At 40.6% G+C, this 26,606-nt stretch overlaps 2 protein-coding genes across 16 annotated transcripts in view; both read right to left on the reverse strand.

Moving 5' to 3' along the window:
* The window catches only part of ZMYM6 (zinc finger MYM-type containing 6), a 46,328-nt gene extending 34,185 nt beyond the window's left edge, over nt 1-12,143 (reverse strand). Inside the window, exons 1-3 of one of the 11 annotated variants that reach the window (XM_069585718.2) lie at nt 11,961-12,108; nt 10,710-10,871; nt 8,503-8,634 (exon numbers count right to left, since the gene is read on the reverse strand). Coding sequence is in view for 3 of the 11 variants with exons in the window: in XM_069585663.2 (XP_069441764.1) it covers nt 10,710-10,802 (93 nt within the window). In the remaining 8 variants the exon portion in view is untranslated. Of the gene's footprint in view, nt 1-8,502; nt 8,635-10,709; nt 10,872-11,674; nt 11,902-11,960 lie in introns of those variants that run through there. The other 10 variants (XM_069585707.2, XM_069585698.2, XM_069585746.2 and 7 more) reach the window with 10 other exon arrangements.
* LOC138437859 (ribonuclease P protein subunit p20-like) lies at nt 172-12,139 on the reverse strand. Of its 5 annotated transcripts, none has more exons than XM_070289242.1 (5): nt 11,771-11,887; nt 10,710-10,871; nt 8,503-8,634; nt 3,906-4,002; nt 172-2,600 (listed from the first exon to the last, which is right to left on the reverse strand). In XM_070289242.1, the coding sequence occupies exon 5, from the start codon at nt 2,003-2,005 to the stop codon at nt 1,538-1,540; it is 468 nt and encodes a 155-aa protein (XP_070145343.1). In that variant the 5' UTR covers nt 2,006-2,600; nt 3,906-4,002; nt 8,503-8,634; nt 10,710-10,871; nt 11,771-11,887; the 3' UTR covers nt 172-1,537. The 5 variants fall into 5 exon arrangements, with proteins under 5 accessions (XP_070145343.1, XP_070145342.1, XP_070145339.1 ...); XM_070289241.1 differs by having other exon boundaries at nt 172-2,072; nt 11,771-11,869; XM_070289238.1 differs by lacking the exons at nt 3,906-4,002; nt 11,771-11,887 and adding an exon at nt 11,961-12,139 and having other exon boundaries at nt 172-2,072.
* Nucleotides 12,144-26,606: the final 14,463 nt, after the last annotated feature.

Here is a 26,606-nt window from a genome sequence, read left to right on the forward strand (position 1 = left end):
ACAAAAAAAGATTCTGTAACTGGATTCTACAGTTACAGAATCTTTTATGATACTTATGTTTACTTACCACATGTAATCTTGAGAGGGAGGGGACATACATATACCTGTGGCTGATTCATGTTGCTATATGGCAGAAACCAACAAAATATTCTAAGTCAATTGTCCTCCAATTAAAAAAAATGTGTTTAATGTAATCTCGCTATACACAGCTATTTCAATGCTGAGCACTACTTTTTTTTTAGGCTGCATTTATAAGGGAGCAATAAATGAAATTAAATCTGAGTGATTTAGAGTTTGGATCAAATTAGTAATTTTATCCAACAGATTTGCAAGCTGTCGTATCTGTTAATGGCACAAAAGATATGTGTTTCAATGCAATCTGCTCATTATATGCAAAATCATCACAGCCTAAATCAGATTTATCTTTAATATATTCTTCAAAATGCTTTAAAATAATATATATAATCATGGAAAAAAATTTAAATACACAAATCTCCCTTTAAAAAGACTAACCTTTATTCTGAGATATGAACTATCCTACCTTTGGGGGGAGGGAACGGATGTTAAAATAGCCTTACATATTTCAAAATAAAAAGCTTTTTTAAAAATAGTCTTGCTTTTTTGAAACAATGGTGACAATTAGTAACTATATTTTTAATCTCCCTGTACTTAGCAAAATAACTGATATATCAGTTTCCAAAGTTACTCCAGCATTTCTCTGGAATATTAAATGCCAAAGATTAAAAACCACTGCATCAATTACCACTTTCCATGGCACCAAACAAGCTACTGCCTTTAACGTAAGACCTACTGAACCTTCTCTATGGATGAGAAAAGTGAGCTTTAGAGACGTTCATCAACTTGCACAAGGTCACAAAAATACCAAGCGCACAAATGGGAATCAAACCTAGGTCTGTTTCAAAACCCATGCTCTCTCCCTTATAAATGCACAAATACAATATAACATAATTACAACAATGAATTCAAACCCTGGCCCCCAAGTCAAGTTCCCCTGGTATAGGCTCTCCCATCTCCTTTCACTCACAGCACTTGTCATAATACATCGCTTCACATTTATTTGGGTGATAATCTGTTTGATGTCTAACATCCCTCTTCCTCCCACACCAGACTGAAAGGACCATGTCCACTATAGGCAGGGATCCCGTCTGTTTTTCCACTTCTGTACATTCAACACCCAGCACAGTCAACATAACACAACGGAGAAGACTATGGGCTCTGAGAGCAGACAGAAACAAGTGTAACCCTGGTTCTTTTTTTGCAGTGGGGTGGCCAGGCACCAACACAACTTGAAAGTTTTTATTGTATAGGACAGTGGTTACAGAACACAAAGATTCGGGAAAACCCACTGCCTGGGCCCAACAAAAGTATTTGCCTTCTCGGTTCACAGTTCTCTGGGCCGCACGGGGACAGCTTCTTCCTACATGGCTCTAGTAGAAGGTCCGTGACAGTAATCAATACAAGAAGAGCCACATCTGAGTCCAGCTGTAGGCGGGTGGGTGGTTAAAGTGGGCCAGCCTCATTTCAATTGCTTGAGTGTGACCCTGAAGACACAGATATGGATGGCTGAGTTGTTGCAGATCTGGAGCAGCGGCTCTGCTGTATCCATCCCTGGTTCCCACTCATCCACAAGCTCCACGGCAGAGGTACCGGCAGTCTTGTGCAAAGCCCTGAAGCTGCTAGCCTGCAGCTGTAGGGCAATGTGAATGACACCAATGATAGGCAGGCCCAAGTGGTGGATGAAGATCTCAGTGCAGGCATTCTGACTCCCAGCCCTTCGGCCTAGCAGTTTCCGGCAGCAGGCCAGCTGGACCATAAGGCCAGTCTTCTTGTGGACATAAATGTCACTGGGCCTCCAGGGCAGGCAGTGGGGAAGCCGCTCCCACAGGGTGTACTCCACTGGGTCAGGCTCAGCCTTGACCACCCCAACAGGCTCTCGATTTTCAGCCACGCTGTGTGTCTCTCTCCAGTCCACAGTGCCCTCCATGTGCTCGTGGCCCACTCCCCACTCAAGCAATCGGCTGATACAAGACGCTGTCCACAACCCCCAGGCTCTGAGAAGGGAGAGAAAGAAAGGGTGCACCGCAGGAATGACAGGACACTAGCAATCCCAGTGTCAGGAATAAGTCATTTGATCTTTTTCAGTTCCAATTTCCTTATCTAAAAAGACAGTATTACCTAACCCACTGGACTGAATTTATGGGACATATGATTTAAAACAAATAAAGTACATAGCATGATCCCTTACAATTAGCCAAAAGTTAAATATGACTCATGAACAAAATGCTACCTCTTATTATTATTTTCATAATTATAACACCGAATAAACATTTGTTGAATGAATGAATCCAAATTCATTCAATTCAAAGTGTGTGTGCGTGCTCAGTAACTCAGTCGTGTCCAACTCTTTGCAACCCCATAGGCTGTAGCCACCAGGCTCCTCTGTCCACGGAATTTTCCAGGCAAGAATACTGGAGTGTGTTGCCATTTTGTCCTCTAGGGGATATTCCCAACCGAGGGACTGAACCCACATCTCCGTGATCTCCTGCACTGGCAGGTGGAGTCTTTTACCACTGAACCACCTGGCAATTCAAAGTGGACATTCTTAAACAGTATACTTAAATAACAATATTCACTTATTGGCACTTGTAAAAAAGAAGTTAAAAGTACATACATAGACTGCCTTCAACTTAAAAAAAACCCACTTAAGACTCAATAAAAGATTGTCCATCATCAACTCAATCTCTTAATATTTTTCTAATATGCCTGCTACATTTCCCTAGTCAATCTGTCTTACTTCACAAAGTAACTGTTCCACACCTCCATCACTCCTAAGTCCAAACCCCATATATTTCTGACTCAGTAATGTTTCTGTTTCACCAAGAAAATAGAAGCAGTTAAGTAAGAATTCCCTCAGCATCCTGACTGCCTCTTCCACCATGCCTACACATGGACTGGCAAACTGTCCTTGAACCTTACAGGAAAAGGCAACCTTCTCAGCCATAGCTGAAACAATGCCTGTTTTCGGGGTCCCTTTCCCTCCCCCTTTTTACAGCACTTCATACTTTCTTTGTGTATCCTAAGCCTCTCTCCACCTTGTCAAGGAAAGCAGCATGAACTGTAAAGAGGCAAAAAGGTAGTCTATATGGATTCTTAGAACTGCAATTCAGGGGTCACAGATTGTGGAGGAACCCAGAATAGTGTCCCAGTGGAGGAGAATGCATAGGAGATTTCACGGGGAAAAGGAGGAAGTTCAAGCAGGCTTACACAAGCTGTTGACTAAGAATTTGGACTGGAGGATAAATCTGTTCTGTACATTCAGTTGGGTTATCGAGCACACCTCATCTGTTACTAGAGAAAGGTATGGTTTCCTTAGTCCAGAAGTAGTCCAGTTCTTAGCACTGTTCTTTCCTTTCGGCAACTCAGCAACTATTCAGCAATTCTGCGTTACAGAGTTCACCCAGAGCTCAGCGTGGGTTCCCAACAGGATGACCCTCAAGGGGTCTCAGCCGTTCCTGCCTTTGTTCCTTTCACAACTTCCATGCTGGTCTCTTCCCTTTAGCTTATAAGGAACCTATCCCATAGGGAACTACTGCCCTCTCTGCTCTCTCCCTTCACAACCAAACTTAACAGGAAAAGTATTCCATGCTTTCTCTACTTTTTCACTGTGATTCCCTCCTGAACACAATGCAATCAAGCTGTTGCTTCAACTGAAAGATAACCAATTATCTCAAATTGCATAATTCAATAAACAATTTTAGGTTTTATCTTTCTCAGTCTCTCAAAAACATGTGACATCACCAATAATTCTATTGGTTGTCTTCTGATTATATTATTTCAATTCATCATTACTATTTCTTAGCATCCTTCATTAATCTTATACTCACCCCAAGTAAATGGTGGGCTCCCCAGGTGGTTCAGTGGTAGAGAATCTGCCTGCCAATGCAGGAGACACAGGTTCAATCCCGAGGTCAGGAAGATCCTCTGGAGAAGGAAATGGCAACCCACTCCAGTATTTTTGCTTGGGAAATCCCATGGACACAGAAGTTTGGTGGGCTACAGTCCATGGGGTCACGAAAGAGTTGGACACAACTTAGCAACTAAGCAACAACAAAGTCAATGGTTCCAAATTCAGTGGCATCGGAAACCCTTAAGGTCTTGTTAAGACATAGATTTTTGGGTTTCAGCCTCAAAATTTCTTATTCAGCAGGTTTGGAGCATGAACTAAGAACATACATTTCTAATAGGTTCCCAGGTAATAACAAGGCTGCTGCTTGGGAGATTACTTGAAGCCATTTTGAAGCATTAAATTAATCCAGTTCCTAGCGCTCTATCCTGAGCTCTACTCTTTTCTCTATTTTTGTTCCCTGAACAACGTCATCCACTTTCATGACTTCAACCATCACCTTATATAGGGTGACCAAATATAAATATAGCAAATAAAAATATAAAACAACCACTTAATTTTAAGTTTCAAATAAACAACAGATAATTTTTTAGTATAAGTCCCCAATACTGAATGCAACATGCATGCTGTCACTTCAGTCATGTCCAACTCTTTGCAACCCTATGGACTATGGCCCACCAGGCTCTGTCCATGGGGTTTTCCAGGCAAGAATACTGGAGTGGGTTGCCATGCCCTTCTCCAGGGGATCTTCCCAACCCAGGGACCAAACCTACATCTCTTACATCTATGTATATTGGCAAGCAGGTTCTTTACCACTAGCTCCACCAATACTTACCTGAAAAAAATATTCACTGTTCATTTGACAGGCAAATGTAACTGAACATTCTGTTTTTAACTGGCAACACAATACCTACATACAGATAACTCTCTAATCTCTAAATACCTCTCTCTAATCTCTAAATATGTGCAAGTGCCTCCGAGGGCAAAATTATCACTTGAATGCCCCCATGAGCCCCTTGAACACAACAGATCTCCAACTACACTCATTACTTCCTCTTAAATTCTGCTCCTAGCCCCTCAGTAAATAGTATCATCACAAACTGAACTTACTGAAGCCCAGAAACCTCTGAGTTTTCCTGGATCCTCCTTGACCCTCATACCTCATATACTATCTCTAAGTCGGATCTGCTGCTGCTAAGTCACTTCAGTCGTGTCTGACTCTGTGCAACCCCATAGACATCAGCCTACCAGGCTCCCCCGTCCCTGGGATTCTCCAGGCAAGAACACTGGAGCGGGTTTCCATTTCCTTCTCCAATGCATGAAAGTGAAAAGTGAAAGTGGAGTTGCTCAGTCGTGTCCAACTCTTCACGACCCCATGGACTGCAGCCCACCAGGCTCCTCTGCCCATGGGATTTTCCAGGCAAGAGTACTGGAGTGGGGTGCCGTTGCCTTCTCCGCTAAGTCGGATCAATTCTATCTAAATATCTAAAATTTATTCTCTTCTCCCACTTTACTGTTGAAATACCCAACCACTGAATATATCACATTCTCTCACCCCTCAATGAGTTGGCACATGCTCTCTTCTCTGTCTGAAGGTTTTAATCAACTGCTATAAGTCAAGCACTACCCACCCTGTGAAACCCTCCTCTTCTCCCTAGACAGACATAAGGTATCCTTTCCCTATGCTCCCTATGCATCTTACACAATCTTTTAAATTATGGTAATTATATCAATTCTGATTCTATATCTGTACAGATTATCTGCACAGATTCTGTATCTGTACAGAGGGAGCACAAAGCAACAGAAAGAATACATGTTTGAAGTCAGTCCAAGCTAAGTTCCTACTCTAACTCTGATGCTTCCTTTGAGTTTGGTTAAGTTACCTAACCTGTCCTTCCTTCAGTTCCCTCCTTTTTAAAACGGGGTGAGGATACTTTCCTCCTATGTTTGTAGAGTTTAAATGAGACTGGGCAAGACACAGTGAGCATACCTTTTGGCAGGGCACAGTCACCCACAAATAGCTACTTCTCCCATTTCCATACCGTTACTCCCCCTCATGCCATCAATTCACTTGAGAGCAGAGGCCCTGTCTTTTCATCTCTGTAGCGCCTCTGAAAACAAAGTGACTAACACAGCTTAGCATCCTGGTTAAGGGTTTGGGCTCTTAAACCAGACCACTTGGGTTCAAATGCTAGCTCATCGATTTACTAGGTTGTGTTACGTTTTATCTGTGTCTGTTTCCCTGTGTGTGAAATGGGAATAATAACATACATAACTCACAGGATTTGTGAGTGTCATGTATAAACTGCTTACAACAGTGTTCAACAAGTGCTATAGGTCATATATGCAGGAATAAAAGCTCAGTGAATAACTGAGTGACAATTCATATAGCTTTAGTAGCCCGGCTTCAGCAATATGTGAACCGTGAACTTCCTGATGTTCAAGCTGGTTTTAGAAAAGGCACAGGAACCAGAGATCAAATTGCCAACATCCGCTAGATCATCGAAAAAGCAAGAGAGTTCCAGAAAAACATCTATTTCTGCTTTATTGACTATGCCAAAGCCTTTGACTGTGTGGATCACAATCAACTGTGGAAAATTCTTCAAGAGATGGGAATACCAGACCACCTAACCTGCCTCTTGAGAAATCTGTATGCAGGTCAGGAAGCAACAGTTAGAACTGGACATGGAACAACAGACTGGTTCCAAATAGGAAAAGGAGTACGTCAAGGCTGTATATTGTCACCCTGCTTATTTAACTTCTATGCAGAGTACATCATGAGAAATGCTGGACTGGAAGACACACAAGCTGGAATCAAGATTGCCGGGAGAAATATCAATAACCTCAGATATGCAGATGACACCACTTTTATGGCAGAAAGTGAAGAGGAGCTAAAAAGCCTCTTGATGAAAGTGAAAGGAGAGTGAAAAAGTTGGCCTAAAGCTCAACATTCAGAAAACGAAGATCATGGCATCTGGTCCCATCACTTCATGGGAAATAGAGGGGGAAACAGTAGAAACAGTGTCAGACTTTATATTTTGGGGGGGCTCCAAAATCACTGCAGATGGTGATTGCAGCCATGAAATTAAAAGACTTTTACTCCTTGGAAGAAAAGTTATGACCAACCTAGATAGCATATTCAAAAGCAGAGACATTACTTTGCCGACTAAGGTCCGTCTAGTCAAGGCTATGGTTTTTCCAGTAGTCATGTATGGATGTGAAAGTTGGACTGTGAAGAAGGCTGAGCGCCGAAGAACTGATGCTTTTGAACTGTGGTGTTGGAGAAGACTCTTGAGAGTCCCTTGGACTGCAAGGAGATCCAACCAGTCCATTCTGAAGGAGATCAGCCCTGGGATTTCTTTGGAAGGAATGATGCTAAAGCTGAAACTCCAGTACTTTGGCCACCTCATGCGAAGAGTTGACTCATTGGAAAAGACTCTGATGCTGGGAGGGATTGGGGACAGGAGGAGGAGGGGACGACCGAGGATGAGATGGCTGGATGGCATCACAGACTCGATGGATGTGAGTCTGACTGAACTCCGGGAGTTGGTAATGGACAGGGAGGCCTGGCGTGCTGCGATTCATGGGGTCGCAAAGAGTCAGACACGACTGAGCGACTGAACTTGCACTTGACTTAGTATCCAGAGCAGACCCCTAGTACATGAGAAAACAGTCAACTTTTTCAACTTCTTCTCTACTATTTTCCAATATTCAAATATTTCCAATATGCAAACATGAAAAGGAGCACACACTGTTTGTTCAATCGGCTTTTCCATCATAGCCAACACCCAATCATGAAAAATTTTAGCCCATTCACCTTCAAGCATTAATATAAACCAAAGAGAACTGAAGAAGCCCCCATCCACTTAAATTTACATTGCAAGCTGTCAGTGGGATTTTCTTTACCACAATTTTTACATTCAGGAAGAATACTCAATTAATTCATAGTTCAATATTTCTTAAATTTTTAGACTACAGGCAAAGTACAATGAAAGAAATATTGGATCCGGAATCTTTAAAAACTGGTTTCGTATGCCAGCTTTGCCATGAGATCTTGACGAAGTCGCTTACTCCTCCATGCTCAGTTTCCTCATCTGTGAAACACAGGCTCTTTTATTTTAATTACTGAGCATATGCAGTCATTGTGCAGGCAACTGAGGTCACATAAGACCAGACTCTGAAAACAAAATTCACTGACCTGTAGATGCCATAACAAAAGTGAAAGCACTACACACAATTTAAAGAAAAATAGAGAGTGGCTAATTCCAAGTGACAAGACAGTTAAACCATATCTTAAAAGAGGAGAAACTTTCTGCCAAGCTACCTAGTTTAGGATACAAAGGCAGAAGAAATGGCATGTGCAAAGGCAAGGAAACAAAAATTAACATAATATAACTTTTTGTGAAATGCAAATAGTTTGCAGGATCATAGATTAGAAAAGGTGGGGAAGATAGCGAAGAGGGAAACAAAGGTCTAAATATGGATAGTTTGGATAGAACACGAAAAAGTTTGTTTTATCCCACAGGAGGAGACAAGGTCTTTAAAGAGAACAATGTCATCAAATTTGTAAAGAGTACCTTAGAGCTCTTTCCCTGTCGCTGTGGAGTCACGGGAGGCAGAGGTTTAGGTGCATTCAAAATTCGGCTCCAACCACCGCCATGGCACCATGGCTATAGCCCACCGCACCGTGGTGGAGGAAGGCATTTCTGCTGGAGGTGTAATGGACATGAACGCTGCTTTACAAGAGGTGCTAAAGACTACCCTTACCCAGGATAGCCTAGCAAGGGGAATTTCAAAGCTACCAAACCCCATCTTTTTGTGTTTGCATCTAATTCTGATGAGCTTATCTCAAGTTGGTGAAGGCCCTTGTGATGAATGATAAATCAACCTAATTAAGGACAATGATAACAAAAAAACCAGAAGAAAGGGCAGGCCTCTGTAAAACTGACAAGAGAGGGGAAAAATCCTGTAAAACAGATAGTTGCAGTTGTGCGGTGGTTATGGACTATAGCAGAGAGTCTCAAGCAAAGGATGTCATTGAGGGGTACTTCTAATATTAATAGAAGAAATGATTTAATTAAAAACTTGGCTCTTGTTACTCAAAAAAAGAGAGAGAGAGAGTACCATGGTATCACTGTATAGGATTTTCATGAATGTGACTGAAGAGATAATGTTTAATAGGAAACTCAATGTTATAAAAGTCCAGATGAGAAATAATGAAACAGAGAGGAAAAGGAAGAGTGAAAAACTCTTAAAAGGTAGAATCCACAAAACTGGGCAAACAAATGGTTACTTTTGGCAAAGGAAGAATTACTATCTGGAGGGAAAATAAGTGTCCCAGATACCACCATCCCCTACCCCACATCCTGCAGAAACTCCCTCAGAACCCTTCGCAGCACACGCCTTTAGGAAGGCGTGGAGGTGATGAACAGACAAATTATTTGACATCCCTGTCCTGGAATGATACTGCCTTTGAGATAATACGAGAAATAAAATATTATCATTATTATTTATATTTTCAGTATTATTGGTTTGCTTCTGCAATAAAGCCAGTAACTGGAGTATACGGCAAAGGAATTGTCCAAGACGAACAAAAAAATCACTTTTTGCAAAAACAACTAGCTGGTCTCTCCACATCGCTCTCCACAGATTTCTAATCTGGGTCCCTAAAAGGTAGCCATACGATCTTTCCAAACATGTTTATCTTATTCTACCAAGTAATACCCTACAATGGCTTCACAAAGTTCTCATGATAAGACCAACATAAAACCAAAATTTGTAACAAAGTCCTGCATAATCTGGCCTCAAATTACTTACAGTGCCTCATCCTAGAAGCAAGATAGCACAGGCTCTCAAGTCTGACACCTGGATTTGAATTCAGTTTTTGCCATTTAGGAGCTATGATCTGTGGTAAACTGCTGTGTACTTTGGTTTCCTCACCTCAAAAATGAGGATGATGATAAGGCTGTAAGAGTGGTGCTCATCACAGTCTAAGCACATGCAAGTTTTAACAAGTCAGTATTTCTAATGTCATGTTATGATGTACTCTACATATTGATATATCAATACCACTGTCAGTACTGTCATTATGATCACCATTATCATCGTCACCACCATTTTCAGTTTTTATGTTCTAGGCCCACTGGTCTTGCAGTTCTTCAAAAGAACAATGCATCTTTCCAGATCAGAGCTTTCCTATATGCAGATCACTCTGTCTGGAACACTATCCTCCATGCCTTTGCCTAGTCAATTCATTCTGCAAAATTCAGCTTACAAATCCTCCAAGCCCGCACCCGCCAATCAAAACTAGGCCAGATTTCCCATTTTAGGCCTTTTTTCCACAGCATTTGTCATAGTTTGTAATTATATGTATTTATACAATGTGATCAATTACTTGTGTAATGTCCATTTCCTCTACTAACCTGCAAGTTCTATGAGGGAAGAGATTAAACTGACCTTGCTCACTGCTGGATTTCCAAAGCCTGGCATAGAGTAGACCACAAATACTTACAGAATAAAAGAAAACTACTATCAGATACATGAGAACTCCTTGTAAAGGTACCAAATAATGGGAAAAGGGTAATACACATTAGTTTCCTCTCACAAAAAGAAAGAGTTATCAAGATCTTTTTTCATTCAAGGAACATAAGAGGTAATTTACCCATCTAACGGGGGGGAAATCAATTTGGGTTACAAGTCAGAAACTTTACTAAAAATTTGAATTCAACAGATACAAGAAAAGAAATTAAAAAACAATTTTTTTAATTAAAGCGGAAATGCTTACTTGAGCATTGTCAGGTTCTTCTTTCATTTTGTCCAGAAGGGCTTGCTGTGGTGCCAGTGCTTTGCCACATTCACCATCCAAAGGTTCTTTCATCCTAATTTTTTACGTAAAGGGATTCCTCAGTCTAAATAGATTTCTTCTTGGTGGTAGACAGCTGGATTCCTAAAACACAACATAAAAGATTGATAGTCAAGCTTCTTTTTTTTTTTTTCCTCCTTCATGTGTATCAAAAGCTCTGTGTTGAGCACAAGATTTTAGGGCTAAGCATTTAAAAAAAACAACTCTTCTGAGGCCATGACTATACTTCCTGACTTCTGTTCCTTCAGTAGCTGCCTTCACACTCAAAAAAAAAAAAAGTCTTAGAACAATAGTTCCCACTTCCCTTATATCTTTAAAGACAAACACTCTTGATTTTTTGTACGTTGAAAGTTACTGTGGGATTGAGCCTTGAAGACCAAGACGGGAGAGGAAATTACCAAACTCTTGGAAGAAAGGACCTAGAAATACAGTTTCTGAGACCATGAGAATCAGTACTTGAAGCACACCTCGAGCTTATATGTCTCAAAGTGGGGCACACCAAGCTCCCCAGCCCCACCTCTAACTCAGCCTTCACTGGAGGTCTCCATAGGGGCCCCATCTTTGGCCTTACGACAAGCTCTAAGCTCAAGATGCCACCAAATGAACTGGTATGCCCTTAAAGTGGTCCACTTGCACCTTTCAGGGTCTCATGGGGTCCATGCCCAGGAAGGAGCCCCTCTGAGCTCCACTGCCCAATCGCCTTCTTGTAAACAAGATTAGTCATTCAGACTTCCCTTCCCCTAGGAGACAACATATTAAATTGGACGTAGTACACCTAAAGCAAACGAAAACCCTGCCAAGTTGTCTTGATCCAGTCAAGCCAGGCATGGAAATGGTCAACGCCAGGCTTAAAAGCCAGTGCGAGAGATGAGAACTTATATGCCCACTTGCCACAGTTGTTAATCTATGAGCGCTCATGTCTTATTCGCTTCCCAAATCTTGTCCCCCACCAGTAAGTCCCACGCCTGTCAGTGGGTACAAACACGGCAACGCTGCATCTGATAGAGGTAACGCGACCCGCATATGCGTGTCAGCCCATCTCTGCGGCGAAAACCCCAACGTTTCAGCTACCCAGCTAGACTGCGCTTCTTCCGCCCTGCGCCCGCCTCATCACGTGGCGCGGCCACCGCCCCGCCCCATACGGCCCCTCCCGCTCCAATCGACAGCGCTCACCGTCTGCTGCCCTCGTCGCTCCTGGGAAGCCGTCGTCGCTCCGGGAAGCGGGGATAGAACCTGGGGACCCCACGCCGGGACAATGAATACGTTCTCTTACTGAAATTTTTCTCAACGGTCCATCGCAACGCAACAACCATACAACTGCGCGTGCGCAGCCCCGGTTGCCGCCCCGCCCCCTTCGCCCTTTCCCATCATGCTTCAGATCTGAGCTGAGCTGATTTCCCAGCATCCTCGCTCCTCATATATGGCTGACTTCTTAAAGAGACAGAGATCCAATAGTGAGAAGCTAGAGGAAGGGATTTGGGGGGAGAACCTAAGGGATACTGTAAGTGCTCTGCACCATTCTTATTTCCAGAAAGGTGACCTACTAAGAGAAGTTGAATAAGTGATAGCTAATATTTATTAAGCCAAGTGTTTGGTATGAATCTTTCCACTTATTCCTGACCACAACTCCAGTGGTACAAATGTTTTTCTGGGAGCTGTAAATGAAGAGATTAATGAACTTGTTCAAAGTCAAGATTTGGTACATTTGCATTAAACATTGTTTTGGAGATACAGCTATGATTTGTGAGGCTGTCATTTATTCATTTTGACTGCTATATAATATTCCATTTTATGAATGTGATACAATTTATTTACTAGTGATAGACATTTGAGTTATTTCCAATTTTTGGCTATTAGAAATAATATTGCTGTGAACATTCTTGCCTCTTGTGACACATATGCTAGGTTTATACATAGCAGTGAAATTGCTGGTTTTGTTTATATGAAAGTTAAGCAAATAGTTTCAATTTTTTTTTATTTTTATTTTTACTTTATTTTACTTTACAGTACTGTATTGGTTTTGCCATACATTGACATGAATCCACCACGGGTGTACATGCGTTCCCAAACATGAACCCCCCTCCCACCTCCCTCCCCATAACATCTCTCTGGGTCATCCCCATGCACCAGCCCCAAGCATGCTGTATCCTGCGTGGGACATAGACTGGCGATTCGATTCTTACATGATAGTATACATGTTACAATGCCATTCTCTCAAATCATCCCACCCTCTCCCTCTCCCTCTGAGTCCAAAAGTCCGTTATACACCTCTGTGTTAAGATTTAATTTATTTATTCGATTGCCCTAGGTCTTGGTGGGCTACAGTATATGAGGTCACAAAGAGTTGGACACACATATTAGTTATACCACATGAAATCTTCCTTAAGATGTGCAAGATCTTCTAAATGGGGCATGAAGCATCTTAAGCTGTGACAGTCAAGATCTACTTTCCATTGAACCAGGACACCCTGCATTGGGAGGTCCTCAAACAACAACTTAGCTGAACAAACAACTTTAGAAAATGGTTGTTTCGATCTGTACTCCCACCAGCCATTTATAAGAATTCCAGTTGCCCCACATCCCTGCAGATAATTACTGTTATTGTTGTAGTTCAGTCACCAAATCATCTCTGACTCTTTGCAACCCCATGGACTGCAGCATGCCAGACTTCCCTGTCCCTACTGTACACCTTTTAAATTTTAAACATTCTGGTGGGGGTATAGTCATATCTTACTGTGATTTTCATTTGGATTTCCCAGGCTTCTAATGAGACTGAACCCATTTTCCTGTTTTTTGATATCTGGATAGCCTCTTTTATGAATTGCCTATTCAAGTGTCTTACTCATTTTTGTATTGGATTGTCTGCTATTTTCTTATGCATATGAGTTCTTTGTTGAATACATGTGTTGCAACTATCTTCTCCCGCTCTGTTGCCAGCCTTTCCACTTTATTATTGGTGTCCTTTGATGAACATGGGCTTCCCTTGTGCCTCAGCTTGTAAAGAATCCGCCTGCAAGGTGGGAGACTTGGGTTCAATCCCTGGGTTGGGAAGATCGCCTGGAGAAGGGAAAGGCTACCCACTCCAGTATTCTGGCCTGGAGAATTCCATGGACTGTATAGTCCATGGGGTCACAAAGAGTCAGACGCAACTGAGCGACTTTCACTTCACTTTGATATATATAAAAGACATTTAAGTGTTTCTTGTGTCCTGTCAAAAAAAATTTTTCCTACCAAAGGTTCTGATTAATTTATAGAATTATCATTAATTTGCCTTCCTCATTAGATCTACAGTCCATCTTCAGTTGAGTTTTGTGTATGGGTGTAAGATAAGTCAGGTTTCATTTTTTCGATGTGAATATTAAACTGATTAAGTGCTATTTTTTAAAGGTCTGTCCTTTCCCCCACTGTTCTTTATCATCACCTTTACATATATAAGTTGTCTATAAATGTGTTAGCTTATTTGAAGACTATGTAATCTATTCTTTTTGTCTTTTTTGTAGAAATATGACTCTGTCTTAATTTCTATAATAACTATATAACAAATCTTGATGTATGTGCTCCTTTATGTCCAACTCTTTGCAGCCCCATGAACTATAGCTCACTAGGCTCCTCTGTCCGTGGAATTTTCTAAGGCAAGAATACTGGACTAGGTGGCTATTTCCTACTCCAGGGCATTGTCCCAACCCAGGGATCGAACCCGACTCTCTTGCATCTCCTGCATTGGCAGGCAGATTCTTTACCGCTTGAGCCACCTGGGAAGATCCACTGAATGTTGATATCTAGCAGAAAAGGTCCTTCATCTCATTATGTTTTCAAGAATGTTTTGGCTCTTCTTGGTCCTTTGCATCCCATTATATTCTTCAAGACTGTCTTGACTCTTCTTGATCCTTTGCATATCTATATGCATTTTAAAATCAGTTAGGATTTTGTTTAGGATTACAGTAAAGCTGTAGGCCTATTTTGGAGAATTGGCATTTGTTATTCACTGTGTTGGATTGTTTCCCCAAAAAAGGTATGTTGAAGTCCTAACCCTCAGATATGACCTTATTTGGAAATAGGGTTATTGCAGATATAATTATTTAAGAAGGGTCATATTGGAGTAGAGTTGGCCCTTAATCCAATATAACTATTGTCCTTATATGAAAAGGAGATGTAGAGACAGACACATGGGGGAAGACCACCAGGTGACAACTGAGGCAGAGATTAAAGTGCTGTAGCTTCAAGCTGAGGAAAATCAAGGATTGGTGGTAAACACCAGAAGCTGTTAGAGGCAAGGAAAGATTCTCCCATACAGATTTCAGAGAGAGAATGACTCCACTGATACCTTGATTTTGGATATTAAGCTTCCAGAACTGTGAGACAATAAATTTCTATTGTAGCACTTTATAACAGGAGGACCAGGAGACTAAGATAGCGCTATATAGGGTTGACTCTTCCAGTCCATGAAAATGGTATATCTCTCCATTTATTTAAATGTGTATAACTTCAATTAATAATGTTTTATACTTTTTAAGTGTAGCAAGCTCACATCTTTTTAAGATTTTTTTCAGGACTTCCTTGGTGGTCCAGTGGTTAAGACTTCACCTTCCAATGCAAGGGGTGCAGGTTCAATCCCCAGTTGGGGAGCTAGGATCCCACATGCCTCATGGCCAAAAATACAAAGCATAAAACAAAAGCAATATTGTAACAAATTCAATAAAGACTTTAAAAATGGTCCACATTAAAAAGGACTATATTTCTAAAAAAAAAAAAGAAGATTTTTTTCTATGTCTTTGATATTTTATTTTAAATGGTAAAATTTCATTTTCTAATAGTTTATTTCTAACAGTATATTTATAAAGAAAGGGAGAGAGATCTCTACAATTGACTTTTGTATGTTGATCTTGAAGCCAGCACCATTGCTAAATTTATTTATTTATTCTAATAGTTTATCTATATATTTAAACTTTTTAAACTCCAACTATGTAGAGAATAGAGAAAAGTTATCTCTTCCTTTTCAAGCATATGATATTTATTTATTTAATTTATTGCCTTATTGCACTGGCGAAAACCTCTAATAATGTGTTAAATAGAAATAGTGACATTGGGCATGTGTATCTTCTTCCTGCTGTGTTGCTTTCAACATAAAATCATTATGTACTATATTTGCTTTAGAATTTTTGCAGTCACTTGTGGGAGATTAAATATGCTAAATTCTTTGCAACTCTTCCCATCAGGAAAAGGATCTGTCTCCCTACCCCTTGTTTCTGAGCTGGGCCTTGTGGATTATACTGAATTGATAGAATATTGCAGGACTGATATTATGTGAATTTCTAAGTGTATGCTTTAGAGTCCTTTCAGCTTCTGTTTTACTTTCTCAGAACGTTCCCACAATATATCAAAGTTAGATAAGTTAAACTACTGAATGATAAAAAGAAAAAAATCATGCAGAGTGGCCCAAGAGTCAGCACCAATGCCCCATACTTGTGTGTGGAGCCATTTTAGATCCTGCACCTTGCTAGATGACTGCTCAGCCTCATAGGTGAGCCCAGACAGCACTGCCCAACTAAGCCAAAACTTGTAGAATCACAAATCAGTAAATGATTCTTGTTTTAAGTAAATAAGTTTTGGGGAGCTTTGTTATCTAGCAATAGATAGCTGTTTCAAAATTAATATCTAAAAATGGAGTACTGCCAAAACTAAAACCTAGAGGCTAAGAAAAGATTAACCCATATCATGTAGTGGCAAAATTTTTGGCAGCACTGCCACTTGTACTAACATAGAAGACAGAAAATGTGCTTAATGAACTTATGGATCTATAAGATTAGGAGATTTCCAGAAAGAATATTAAAGGTGCCTATTGATTTATTTCAACCATCTTTGATAAAGTATTGGAAAAGAGAAATAAGCTAAAGAAAGAGCAATTTTGTTTTCAAGCAGAAATTGCGCAATATATAAAGGATCCAGGACAGTCTCTCCAGCTAGTAAAATATCACCAAAATAAGAAATTGTGGGGCTTCCCTGGTGGCTCAGTGGTACCGAATCCACCTGCAGGGGACATGGGTTCGATCCCTGATCTGGGAAGATCCCACATGACTTGAAGCAACTATGCCCATATGCCACAACTATTGAGCTTGTGCTCTAGAGCCCAGGAGCCACAACTACTGAAGTCCACATGTCTTAGAGCCCATGCTCCACAAGAAGAGAAGCCACTGCACTGAGAAGCCCGCTCACTGCAGCCAGAGAGTAGCCCCTGCTCTCTGTAACTAGAGAAACGCCTGCACAGCAAGGAAGACTCAGCACAGCCAAAAAATAATAAATAAATATTTTTTTTTTTTTTTAAGAAACAGCCTCAGAAGAAAGACTGAATAAGGACATCACAGGTAGAATGTGGCCTCAAGGTCAAGATCAATTCAAGAATGCAGCTGTAAGAACTCATAAAGGGTTAAATATTATCTCATTGACCCTCTCACTCATTTGACAAAAGAGCTTCTAAGAAGTGTAAGGATGTTGTCTCAAGGCACTCTGACACACCAAAGTGTGGTCAAAGCAACTGTCACAGGCCAGCTTTAGGAATGTTCTGCCTCAGAAAGAAGTATGGGTGTGGGGTGGGGATGAGAGGCTCAGTGACTCAAGCCTGGGGCCGCATGGACACTGTAAGGCTCGGAGAACCGCACTCTGAAAAGGACATTCAGGGACAGCCTCTAGTGGACTGACAAAGTTTATTATCTAATTGTGTAGTTTTATAATTTTCAGGGAATAGAGCATAAGGCAGACTTGCACGTAGCCATTTCAGATAAACATCAAAGCATTTAAGCATAAAATACAGTTCCCACCGCCCAAGCCATAACATAGCTTTGGTGAAACTCTAAAAGGAGTCTTATCATGAAACAACAGTCCTTGCTCTCAGAAACAGGTGATCAGAAGGAAGCCTTTGAACGCCTCAAAGCCGGACGTATAACCCTTGGTTATCCGTTCCCAGCCTCAGGCACTCGGTGAACGCTCATAACCCTTTGCTATGCTCGTTCCAGCTTCCAACCTTCGTCATGAGTGGAGCAAATACATTTTCAGTATTTGCTCAAAACCTTCCAGCTCCTCCACAGATACCCTGGCTCTGGGCAGATGGCAATAGCAGAGGCCAGAGGAGCTGCAGGTTCCAGGTGATACAGTCATGGGCAAGCCTGAGCTTCAAGAGAGGGCAGGTTCCTAAGGATGGTGGAAGAAACTGGGCCCAGCCTGGCCGGAGATGCATGGTGGGGGAGTCTGTAGGTGTGTTCACCTTTTTGCTGTGATGTAAAAGATAGACCTGTCCTTAAATATTAGATCCATAAAACAAAGTTCATAAAAGCGGCAATTACATTTCTAAGGAATGAGGGATGTAAATAAAAAGGTGCAAATTGATTTAAACTTTTCTTAGCATTCTACCCCGCTGAAAATTAATTTGTTTCCAGTTTCTTATTGGAAATAGAAGTTGAATACACATTTTAAATTCTTTCCAAAAACAAGGTTCAGGGAAGAGAACAGGTCCTGGATGTGGTTAAAATAGAGATTATTTGAGGACATCTTAGAGAAAAGCCCTAACCTCATTCACTGATCCAAATAGGAATCAACATTTTTTTCTTTTCCCTCTTCAAGCTTTTCTTTCACGTTTGCATAAACTTCACATAAACCACGGATTTCAGAAGGAGAGACACAGTATTCACACCATTAATTCAAAGTGAAGGGAGGTTTTAACGTTGCCAGAGTCAGAGTCTCAGTCTCCTGTGTTGGGCAGAAAATTGTAAAATGTGCCTTAGCATCATGATACCGTCATTACTAATTCTGAACTTGTTCTGAAAAAACAAGTTAATAGGTTTGAAACCTCTGTAATTCTTGGGTTTTTTAAATATTAAATTTGAACCATTCATATTGCAATAAAATAGAATTGTGTTTAATACCCACATAGAAGCCGGGAGTGTCTGTGTCTGTATATGTGTATCTGTGTATTTTCCAGATCGCCCCCTAAAGATCTTTGGAGAAACACAGCGCTGCTTTTGATAAGCAAAGTCGTTAAATTACAGAATCTTCACTTGACACATTGCAGGTGACTGTTTTATAGTGAGAAGCGCTGATTTTGTTTTAAATCAAATCCTAGAACTGTGTTACTTACCACACATGGGAACCTCTCATTACCTGAAGTCATTAGACAAATATGAAGACAAAGACTGGTGGCAGATCCATCCATGAAGATGCGCATTTCTACTTTTGACCTCTATCTTCAGAAAAATTTCTGCATATTATGTTACATTTTGTGGTGAACAATGGTGAAATCAAAGATCCAACAACTTGAACACACTATATTTCGGTGGAAATATAGAAATCTGGAAATACAGAAATAGGGGAAACATGCCCTGGATTTCTAATAAATAATATGACTCCCCCCCCAAAAAAAAAGAAGTATGGAAATGCTTTGAGGGGGTGCATGGAATGAATCCAGTAAAACCTCATAAAGCACCCATAGAGACTTCCCTGGTGGTCCAGTGGCTAAGACTCCATGTCCCAATGAGCCTGGGTTCAATCTAGTTCAGGGAACTAGATCCCACATACTACAGCTAAAAGATTCGATGTGCACAGTGGAGATGGAATATCCCTCGTGCCTTAGCTCCCTGTGCTAAGACCTAGCACAGCCAAATAAATAAACAAATATTAGACTATAAGGGGTAATGACAATTTGAAATGAAAAAGATCTCTGGGCTCCAACTTTCAATGGACAGAGAAATTGAAAAGTCTATTAACCTGCCAAAATGGACCATTTCTTATGGAAAATGAAATTTTCTCAGGGGGCAAAGCCACAAACCCTGGGAGGAGGAGCAAACACATCTGAAAAATGGATTATGAAGCCAGTCCCAGAAAACAGAATAATCAAAGAACATTCCCTGTCCTTAGAGTAGGAGAATCTAACAACGGGTGCCCAGGTTGTGAATTATTATGAATCAATGACTGTTACGTGCTTTCTGTTCTTCCTTCTTTTGTACAGGAGTGTTGCTGGAGTCGTTATGTCTCTGTAGCATCTGATGTATTGAGTGTGTAGGGTGAGAAATAGGGGAAACAGATAGCTGGTCGTTTTAGTTCATAGGTCTCTGGGCTGAAAAGGTTGCATATGAGCAGCTGCGCTAAATGAACCACACCAGAGGAGTTTCATCTTCATAGGCTTGATTTATGTAGCAGGTTGTTGGAGGGTGGAGGGAATGAAAAGTACCCCTCGAAGTGAGACGGTATCTTGAGTTATTTTCCTCAAAGGTAAAATGATAATTTTTTAATTTTGAACATTTTTATATTTTATTTTTGGCTGTGCTGGGTCTTCATTGCTGAGCAGACTTTTCTCCAGTTGCAGCCAGCAGAGGCTACTCTCTAGCTGTAGTGTGCAGGCTTCCCCTTGCAGGGGCTTCTCTTGTTGCAGGGCATGGCTTGTGGGTTTCAGTAGCTGCAGGGCTCAGAAGTTGGGGCTCCCAGGCTCTAGAGCACAGGCTCCATAGTTGTGGCACACAGGCTTGGTAGCTCCACGGCATGTGGGATCTTTCTAGATCAGGGAGAGAGCCCATGTCTCCTGCACTGACAAATGGATTCTTTACCTCTGAGCCACCAGGGAAGCCCAAAGATAAGTTTTTTGACTCTGTGTGTTAAGGACTAAATTTCTACAACAAAGAAACTCTAAAATGTAATTGGTCAAATAAAACTGAAGTTTATCCTTCTCTCATGGCACAGTTCAGTGCATGTGTTCCAGGTCATTAGCAGTAGTGATTCCACACAGTCATTTATAGAAGGAGCATTCCTTCAAATTGTTTCTCCATCATTGAATCTGGGTATAGGTACATCTTCCTAAGAGTGTGGAGTAGGCACATATGGGTCTTAAGTTGCTGGGCTCAGAAATGGCACGTAACATCTGAGTACATTCTGGCCGTGTAAAGCTGCACTGAGGGTGGAGGGAGGGAATAGTGTCATGTTCCACACTGCAATTAAAATCCCAAAGTAAAGGAGACTGAACTTGATTAGAAGGCTTGCTATCTCCACCGTACCTTGTATAGTATTTCCGAAATGTCATCAATTGGCCTTGATGAATCATGCCTTGACTGTGTCTAACACTCTTGGATTTTAGTTTCTGTCTTAGTAATGCAGATGAGAAGTTCAATGCTAGTCTAATATTTTTATTTTGTAAGTAAATATTTTTTTCATGCCTGGAATTATTTTATTTAGAGTTTTTCCCACTTACACCTCCTGCACTATGCTTATGAACTGGGAAGTTGCCTATCAGTTACAACTTTTTTTTAAACATACTTCTACTTCATTAAAGCTGAAATGTAGTCAATAGTATTGAAATTTACATATTTACTATTTATTATAAATTACTCCTTTTTTATTTTTATACCAGGAAGTCCATTTGAAATCTGGGTGACTTTTTTTGAGGTACAGTCTTATATAAGTTTCAGGTGTACAACATAGTGACTCAAAATTTTAATTTTTTTGGCTGTACCCAGCATCATGTGGAATCTTAGTTCCCCCAACCAGGGATCAGAACCTGCACTCCCCGCAGTGGAAGCTAAGAGTCTTAACCACCCGACTGCCAGGGAAATCCCCTCAATATTTAAAGTTTATATTCGTTTCATAGTTATAATAAAATATTGACTATATTCCCTGTATTGTACAATATATCCTGTAGCATACTTATTTTGCAATTTTTTTAAATTTGGCAGCACCTCATAACCAAATACATTATTACTTTTTCAGTAAAAACTTCATGACTTCATACTAAATAGGATAAATAAAAACTAAAAGGAACTGGTGGCTCAGACAGTAAAGAATCTTCCTGCAATGCAGGAGACCCAGTTTCAATCCCTGGGTCAGGAAGATGCCCTGGAGAAGGGAATGGCAACCCACTCAAGTATTCTTGCCTGAAGAATTCCATGGACAGAAGAACCTGGTGGAGTCGGACACGACTGAGCCACTTTTACTTTCGTAACCAAGTACATTATTATTTTTTGGTAAAAAATAAATGACTTCATACTAAATGGGATAAATAAAAACTAAAATGAGCTTCACATTAGTTCTAGTCAGATTTTGTTGCTAAAAGAGTTCAGGTTAAGTAATTATGCCACTAACTGAATTGTGAAAAAAGTTTCAATTTTTGGAGCCTTTTGTATTTCAGAATTGTAAGTGAAGGATTGTGGACCTTTAGATTTAAACTTTTCTTACTTTCTTGTGAAGTTTTTGTTTATAATGGTAAGAATCAGGGGCAAGGGTTTTGTTAATATGCAGTCTATATCCCCTCTTTTCTGGAAATTTGGGAACACTGACTTGAATCCGAAAGTGAAAGTGTTAGTCACTCAGTTGTATCTGATTCTATATGACCCCTTGGGCTGTAGGCCACCAGGCTCCTCTGCCATGGGGTTCTCCAGGCAAGAATACTGGAGTGGGTTACCATTTCCTTCTCCAGGGGTATTCCCAACCCAAGGATCGAACACAGGTCTCCTGCATTGTGGGCAGATTCTTCACCATCTGAGCCACCAGGGAAGGCTACAAGTGACTTAAACAAAATGCGAGTTTATTTCTCTCATGTAGACGTTCATAGGATGTTGGCATGGCAGATTGATAGTAATCAGAAATGTCCATGAATCATGAGTTCATTATAATATATAGGTAATATAGATAATCATAAATTATTATAGAGTGAACATAGCTTGCAAACATCAACCAGATCTAGATGTAGGACATTAGTAGTCCCTTGGTGTCACCACTTCTAGGGAAATAAACTTCAGCATCCCCTCTTCTGTGAGCACTGCATTTTAAATTGGGAAGATAAATTGTCTTTTGGCAGCCAGATGAGGGAGTGGACTTGAGGGGAAAATTGAGGAGATAGTGGTGCCAACACAGAAGTCACATGGTTCATAGCAAGAGACCAGACTGATAGGAGCCCAGCTTTGCATCATGATAAAACCATCTCCAGCTCCAATACCAAACTCCGGGTTTAAGACAGAAAAACAGGTCTTTACAAGGGCTGTATTCAGAGACATCTCAAGAAGAGTAATACAGTAAATGTGTCACACCCCAAAATACTTGCGACACCTGCTGGGTAGCCGCCCTCTGACCTGTGTTGGGCTCCTCTGACCTCCTGCAATGTCAGCAATGCCCAATCACTGTCCTCACCTACGAACACTCCGGTCATGCACTAAGGCTGTGGAGCCAGAGCTGGTTCAGGGTTTAATCCAGAAACTTCAGGATCCTAGAAATGGCAACCCACTCCAGTACTCTTGCCTGGAAAATCCCATGGACGGAGGAGCATGGTAGGCTACACTCCATGGCGACGCAAAGAGTCGGACACGACTGAGCAACTTCCTTTCCTTTGTAGCGACAATAGAGATAGTCCCCCTCTCTCACTCTCTCTCAGGCTCAACCTTAGGTCTTCCACCGATGACCAGGTCTGGCCCAGGTCCCCAGCTGTGCACACACCAGCCTTGCAGCCTTTCTGTCTCTGCCTGCTCTTGCCAGGATCTCCACCCTCACCTCCGGCTGTGCCCCCACTTGGCTCCACAGGCGTCAGAGTGAAGTCGCTTTCATTTCTCCCCCTTGATTTTAGACCTCAAAGCACTTTCCTTGCAGGTACTTCTCTGCCCTTGGCATCTTCTTTTTTGGTACCAGGAAGAAGAGGCAATTTTCCCTATGGGTCCTAGAGACCCTTTGTGGCATTAAGTTGAACTTGTCTTGACTCAGAAGCCATTAGACTGCTTGTTATCTGACCTCTAGGAACACAGCTTCTTTTCTGTAACTAGCGGCCGGAAGGGATGGCTTAAGATTCCTTCTGGGATTTCCTTTTCTTCTGGGATTCTCTAGACCTTTTTCTCTCCTCTAGAGTGAGCATATCCTGTAAGTAGCTCTCACAGAATGGCTTTCTTTTAAAAATTCTTAGTAATTTTATTGAGATATAATTCACATACCATACAATATACCCATTTAAAGTATACAATTGGATGGATTTTGTGTATACACAGAATTGCGCAACCATTACAACATTATCAGAAGATTTTCACCACCCCAAAAAGAAACCCTGTATCTATTAGCCATCACTCCATACTTCCTCCCAACTCCTAAGCAACTACTTTATTTCTCTACAGATATGCACATTCTAAACATTTTTTTATAGCTAGAATCATACAATAAGTGGTCCTTTGTGACTGGCTTCTTTCATTTAGCATGTTTTCAAGGTTCATCTGTGTTATAACATGTAACAGTATTTTATTACTGTCTTTTATTACAAATAATATGGTGGACAGATTACCATATTTTATTTATCCATTTATCACTTGAGGTATTTTCGATTATAACAAAATAATGCTGCTATGGACAGTCAGATACAGGTTCTTTTGTGAATATAGGTTTTTATTTCTCTTGGGTATATACCTAAGACTTACATTGCTAAATTATATGAAAGGTCTATGTTTAACAACTTGAGATTGTCTTCCAAAGCGGTGGTATCATTTTTATATTCCCTCTAGCAGTGTATGAAAGTTTCATATTCTTCTCATCCATCCTTTATACATTTATTATTATCTCTCTTTTTAATGATAGCTGTCTTAGTGAGTGTGGAATTGTATCTCATTGTGGTTTTAATGTGCATTTTCCTGATGACTAATGATGTTGAGCATATTTTCATGTGCTTATTGGTTAACTGTTTATTTTCTTTGGCGAACTGTCCATTCAGATCAATTGTCCATTAACTGGCTTGTCTTTTTGTTATTGTGATGTAAAAATTATTTATATATTCTAGTTACAAGTGCCCCTATCAGATACATGATTTGTAAGAGTTTGAATCCATTCTATGGATTGCATTTTTACATTCTTGATGGAATTTTTAACTTTGCTGATATCAGATTTCTTTTGTTGCTTATGCGTTTTATCTAAGAAACCATTCCCTAGTCCAGTGTAATAAAGATTTATGGCAATGTTTTCTTCAAGGATTTTATAGTTTTAGTTCTTACTTGTAGGTGCTTGATCTATTTTGAGTTAATTTTGTATATAAAGTGAAGTGGGGGGAGGGGCGTCCAACTTCATTGTTTTGTATGTGGATACCAGTTGTCCCATTGCCATTTACTGAAAAGACTATCCTTTCTCTCCATTGAATTGTCTTGGCATCTTTGTCAAAATGAATATACTGTAAACGTGAAGGTTTACTTCTGGACTTACAATTTGTTTTCGGTTGATCTATATGTCAATACTTATGCCAGTACCATGTTGTATTGATTGCTACATATTTGTGCTAAATTTTGAAATCAGATAGTATGAGTCCTCCAATTTCATTTTTACTTTTGATATGGTTTCAACTGTTCTGAGTCCCTTGCGTTTCCATATGAATTTTAGGGTCAACTTTCCCATCTCTGCAAAGAAGCTTGCTAAAGTTTTGATTAGGGTCTATTTCTTCTTAATATAGCCTTCCTCATTTCTCAGGGAGAAGGTTCAGCTGCTGTGATATAACTTTTTATCCTACTTTCATAGTTGCTTCCTAAACTTTCTTTTCTGTTGAATTTCTAATATTAGCTATTATGGTTTTTTTTTAATTTCTGAGTTCCTTCTTGTTCTCTTATTGTTCAATTTCTTCAAAGCATTGTGGTCTTGTTTTGCAAATGTAAAAATTTTCTTAACTATCAGTTCAGTTCAGTTCAGTCATTCTGTCGTGTCTGACTCTTTGTGACCCCATGGACTGCAGCACACCAGGTTTCCCTGCCCATCATCAACTCCCAGAGCTTGCTCAAACTCATGTCCATCAAGTCGGTGATGCCATCCAACCGTCTCATCCTCTGTCATCCCCTTCTCTTCCTACCCTCAATCTTACCCAGCATCAGGGTCTTCTTCCAATGAGTCAGTTCTTCACAACAGGTGGCCAGAGTATTGGAGTTTCAGCTTCAACATCAGTCCTTCCAATGAATATTCAGGACTGATTTCCTTTAGGATGAACTGGTTTGATCTCCTTGCAGTTCAAGGGACTCTCAAGAGTCTTCTCCAACACCACAGTTTAAAAGCATCAGTTCTTCGGTGCTCAGCTTTCTTTATAGTCCAACTCTCACATCCATACATGACTACTGGAAAAACCATAGCTCTGACTAGATGGACCTTTGTCGGCAAAGTAATGTCTCTGCTTTTTAATATGCTGTCTAAGTTGGTCATAACTTTTCTTTCAAGGAGCAAGCATCTTTTAATTTAATGGCTGTAGTCACTATCTGCAGTGATTTTGGAGCCCCAAAAAATAAAGTCTGACACTGTTTCCCCATCTATTTCCCATGAAGTGATAGGACCATATGCCATGATCTTCGTTTTCTGAATGCTAAGTTTTAAGCCAACTTTTTCACTCTCTTCTTTCACTTTCATCAAGAGGCCCTCTTGTTCTTCTTCACTTTCTGCCATAAGGGTGGTGTCATCTGCATATCTGAGGTTATTGATATTCTCCCAGCAATCCTGATTCCAGCTTGTGCTTCATCCAGTCCAGCATTTCTTATGATGTACTCTGCATGGAAGTTAAATGGGCAGGGTGACAATATACAGCCTTGATGTACTCCTTTCCCAATTGGAACCAGTCCATTGTTCCATGTCTCGTTCTAACTGTTGCTTCTTGACCTGCATACAGATTTCTCAGGAGGCAGGTCAGGTCTGGTATTCCCATTTCTTTGAGAATTTCCCACAGTTTGTTGTGATCCACACAGTCAAAGGCTTTGGCATAGTCAATAAAGCAGAAATAGATGTTTCTCTGGAACTCTCTTGATTTTTGATGATCCAACAGATGTTGGCAATTTAATCTCTGGTTCCTCTGCCTTTTCT

The sequence above is a fragment of the Ovis canadensis genome, chromosome 1 (genome assembly GCF_042477335.2).
Source record: "Ovis canadensis isolate MfBH-ARS-UI-01 breed Bighorn chromosome 1, ARS-UI_OviCan_v2, whole genome shotgun sequence".
In the NCBI taxonomy this organism is placed as follows: Eukaryota; Metazoa; Chordata; class Mammalia; order Artiodactyla; family Bovidae; genus Ovis; species Ovis canadensis.

Excerpts from the sequence above, each read along its gene's own strand:
- LOC138437859 (XM_069585831.1), bottom strand. The coding sequence starts at position 4,054 with ATGGGATTTCCCAAGCAAAAATACTGGAGTGGGTTGCCATTTCCTTCT. Across the intron at positions 2,073-3,905 it reads GAGCCCACCATTTACTTGGG|AGCCTGGGGGTTGTGGACAG; the intron begins GTGAGTATAAGA and ends CTCCCTTCTCAG.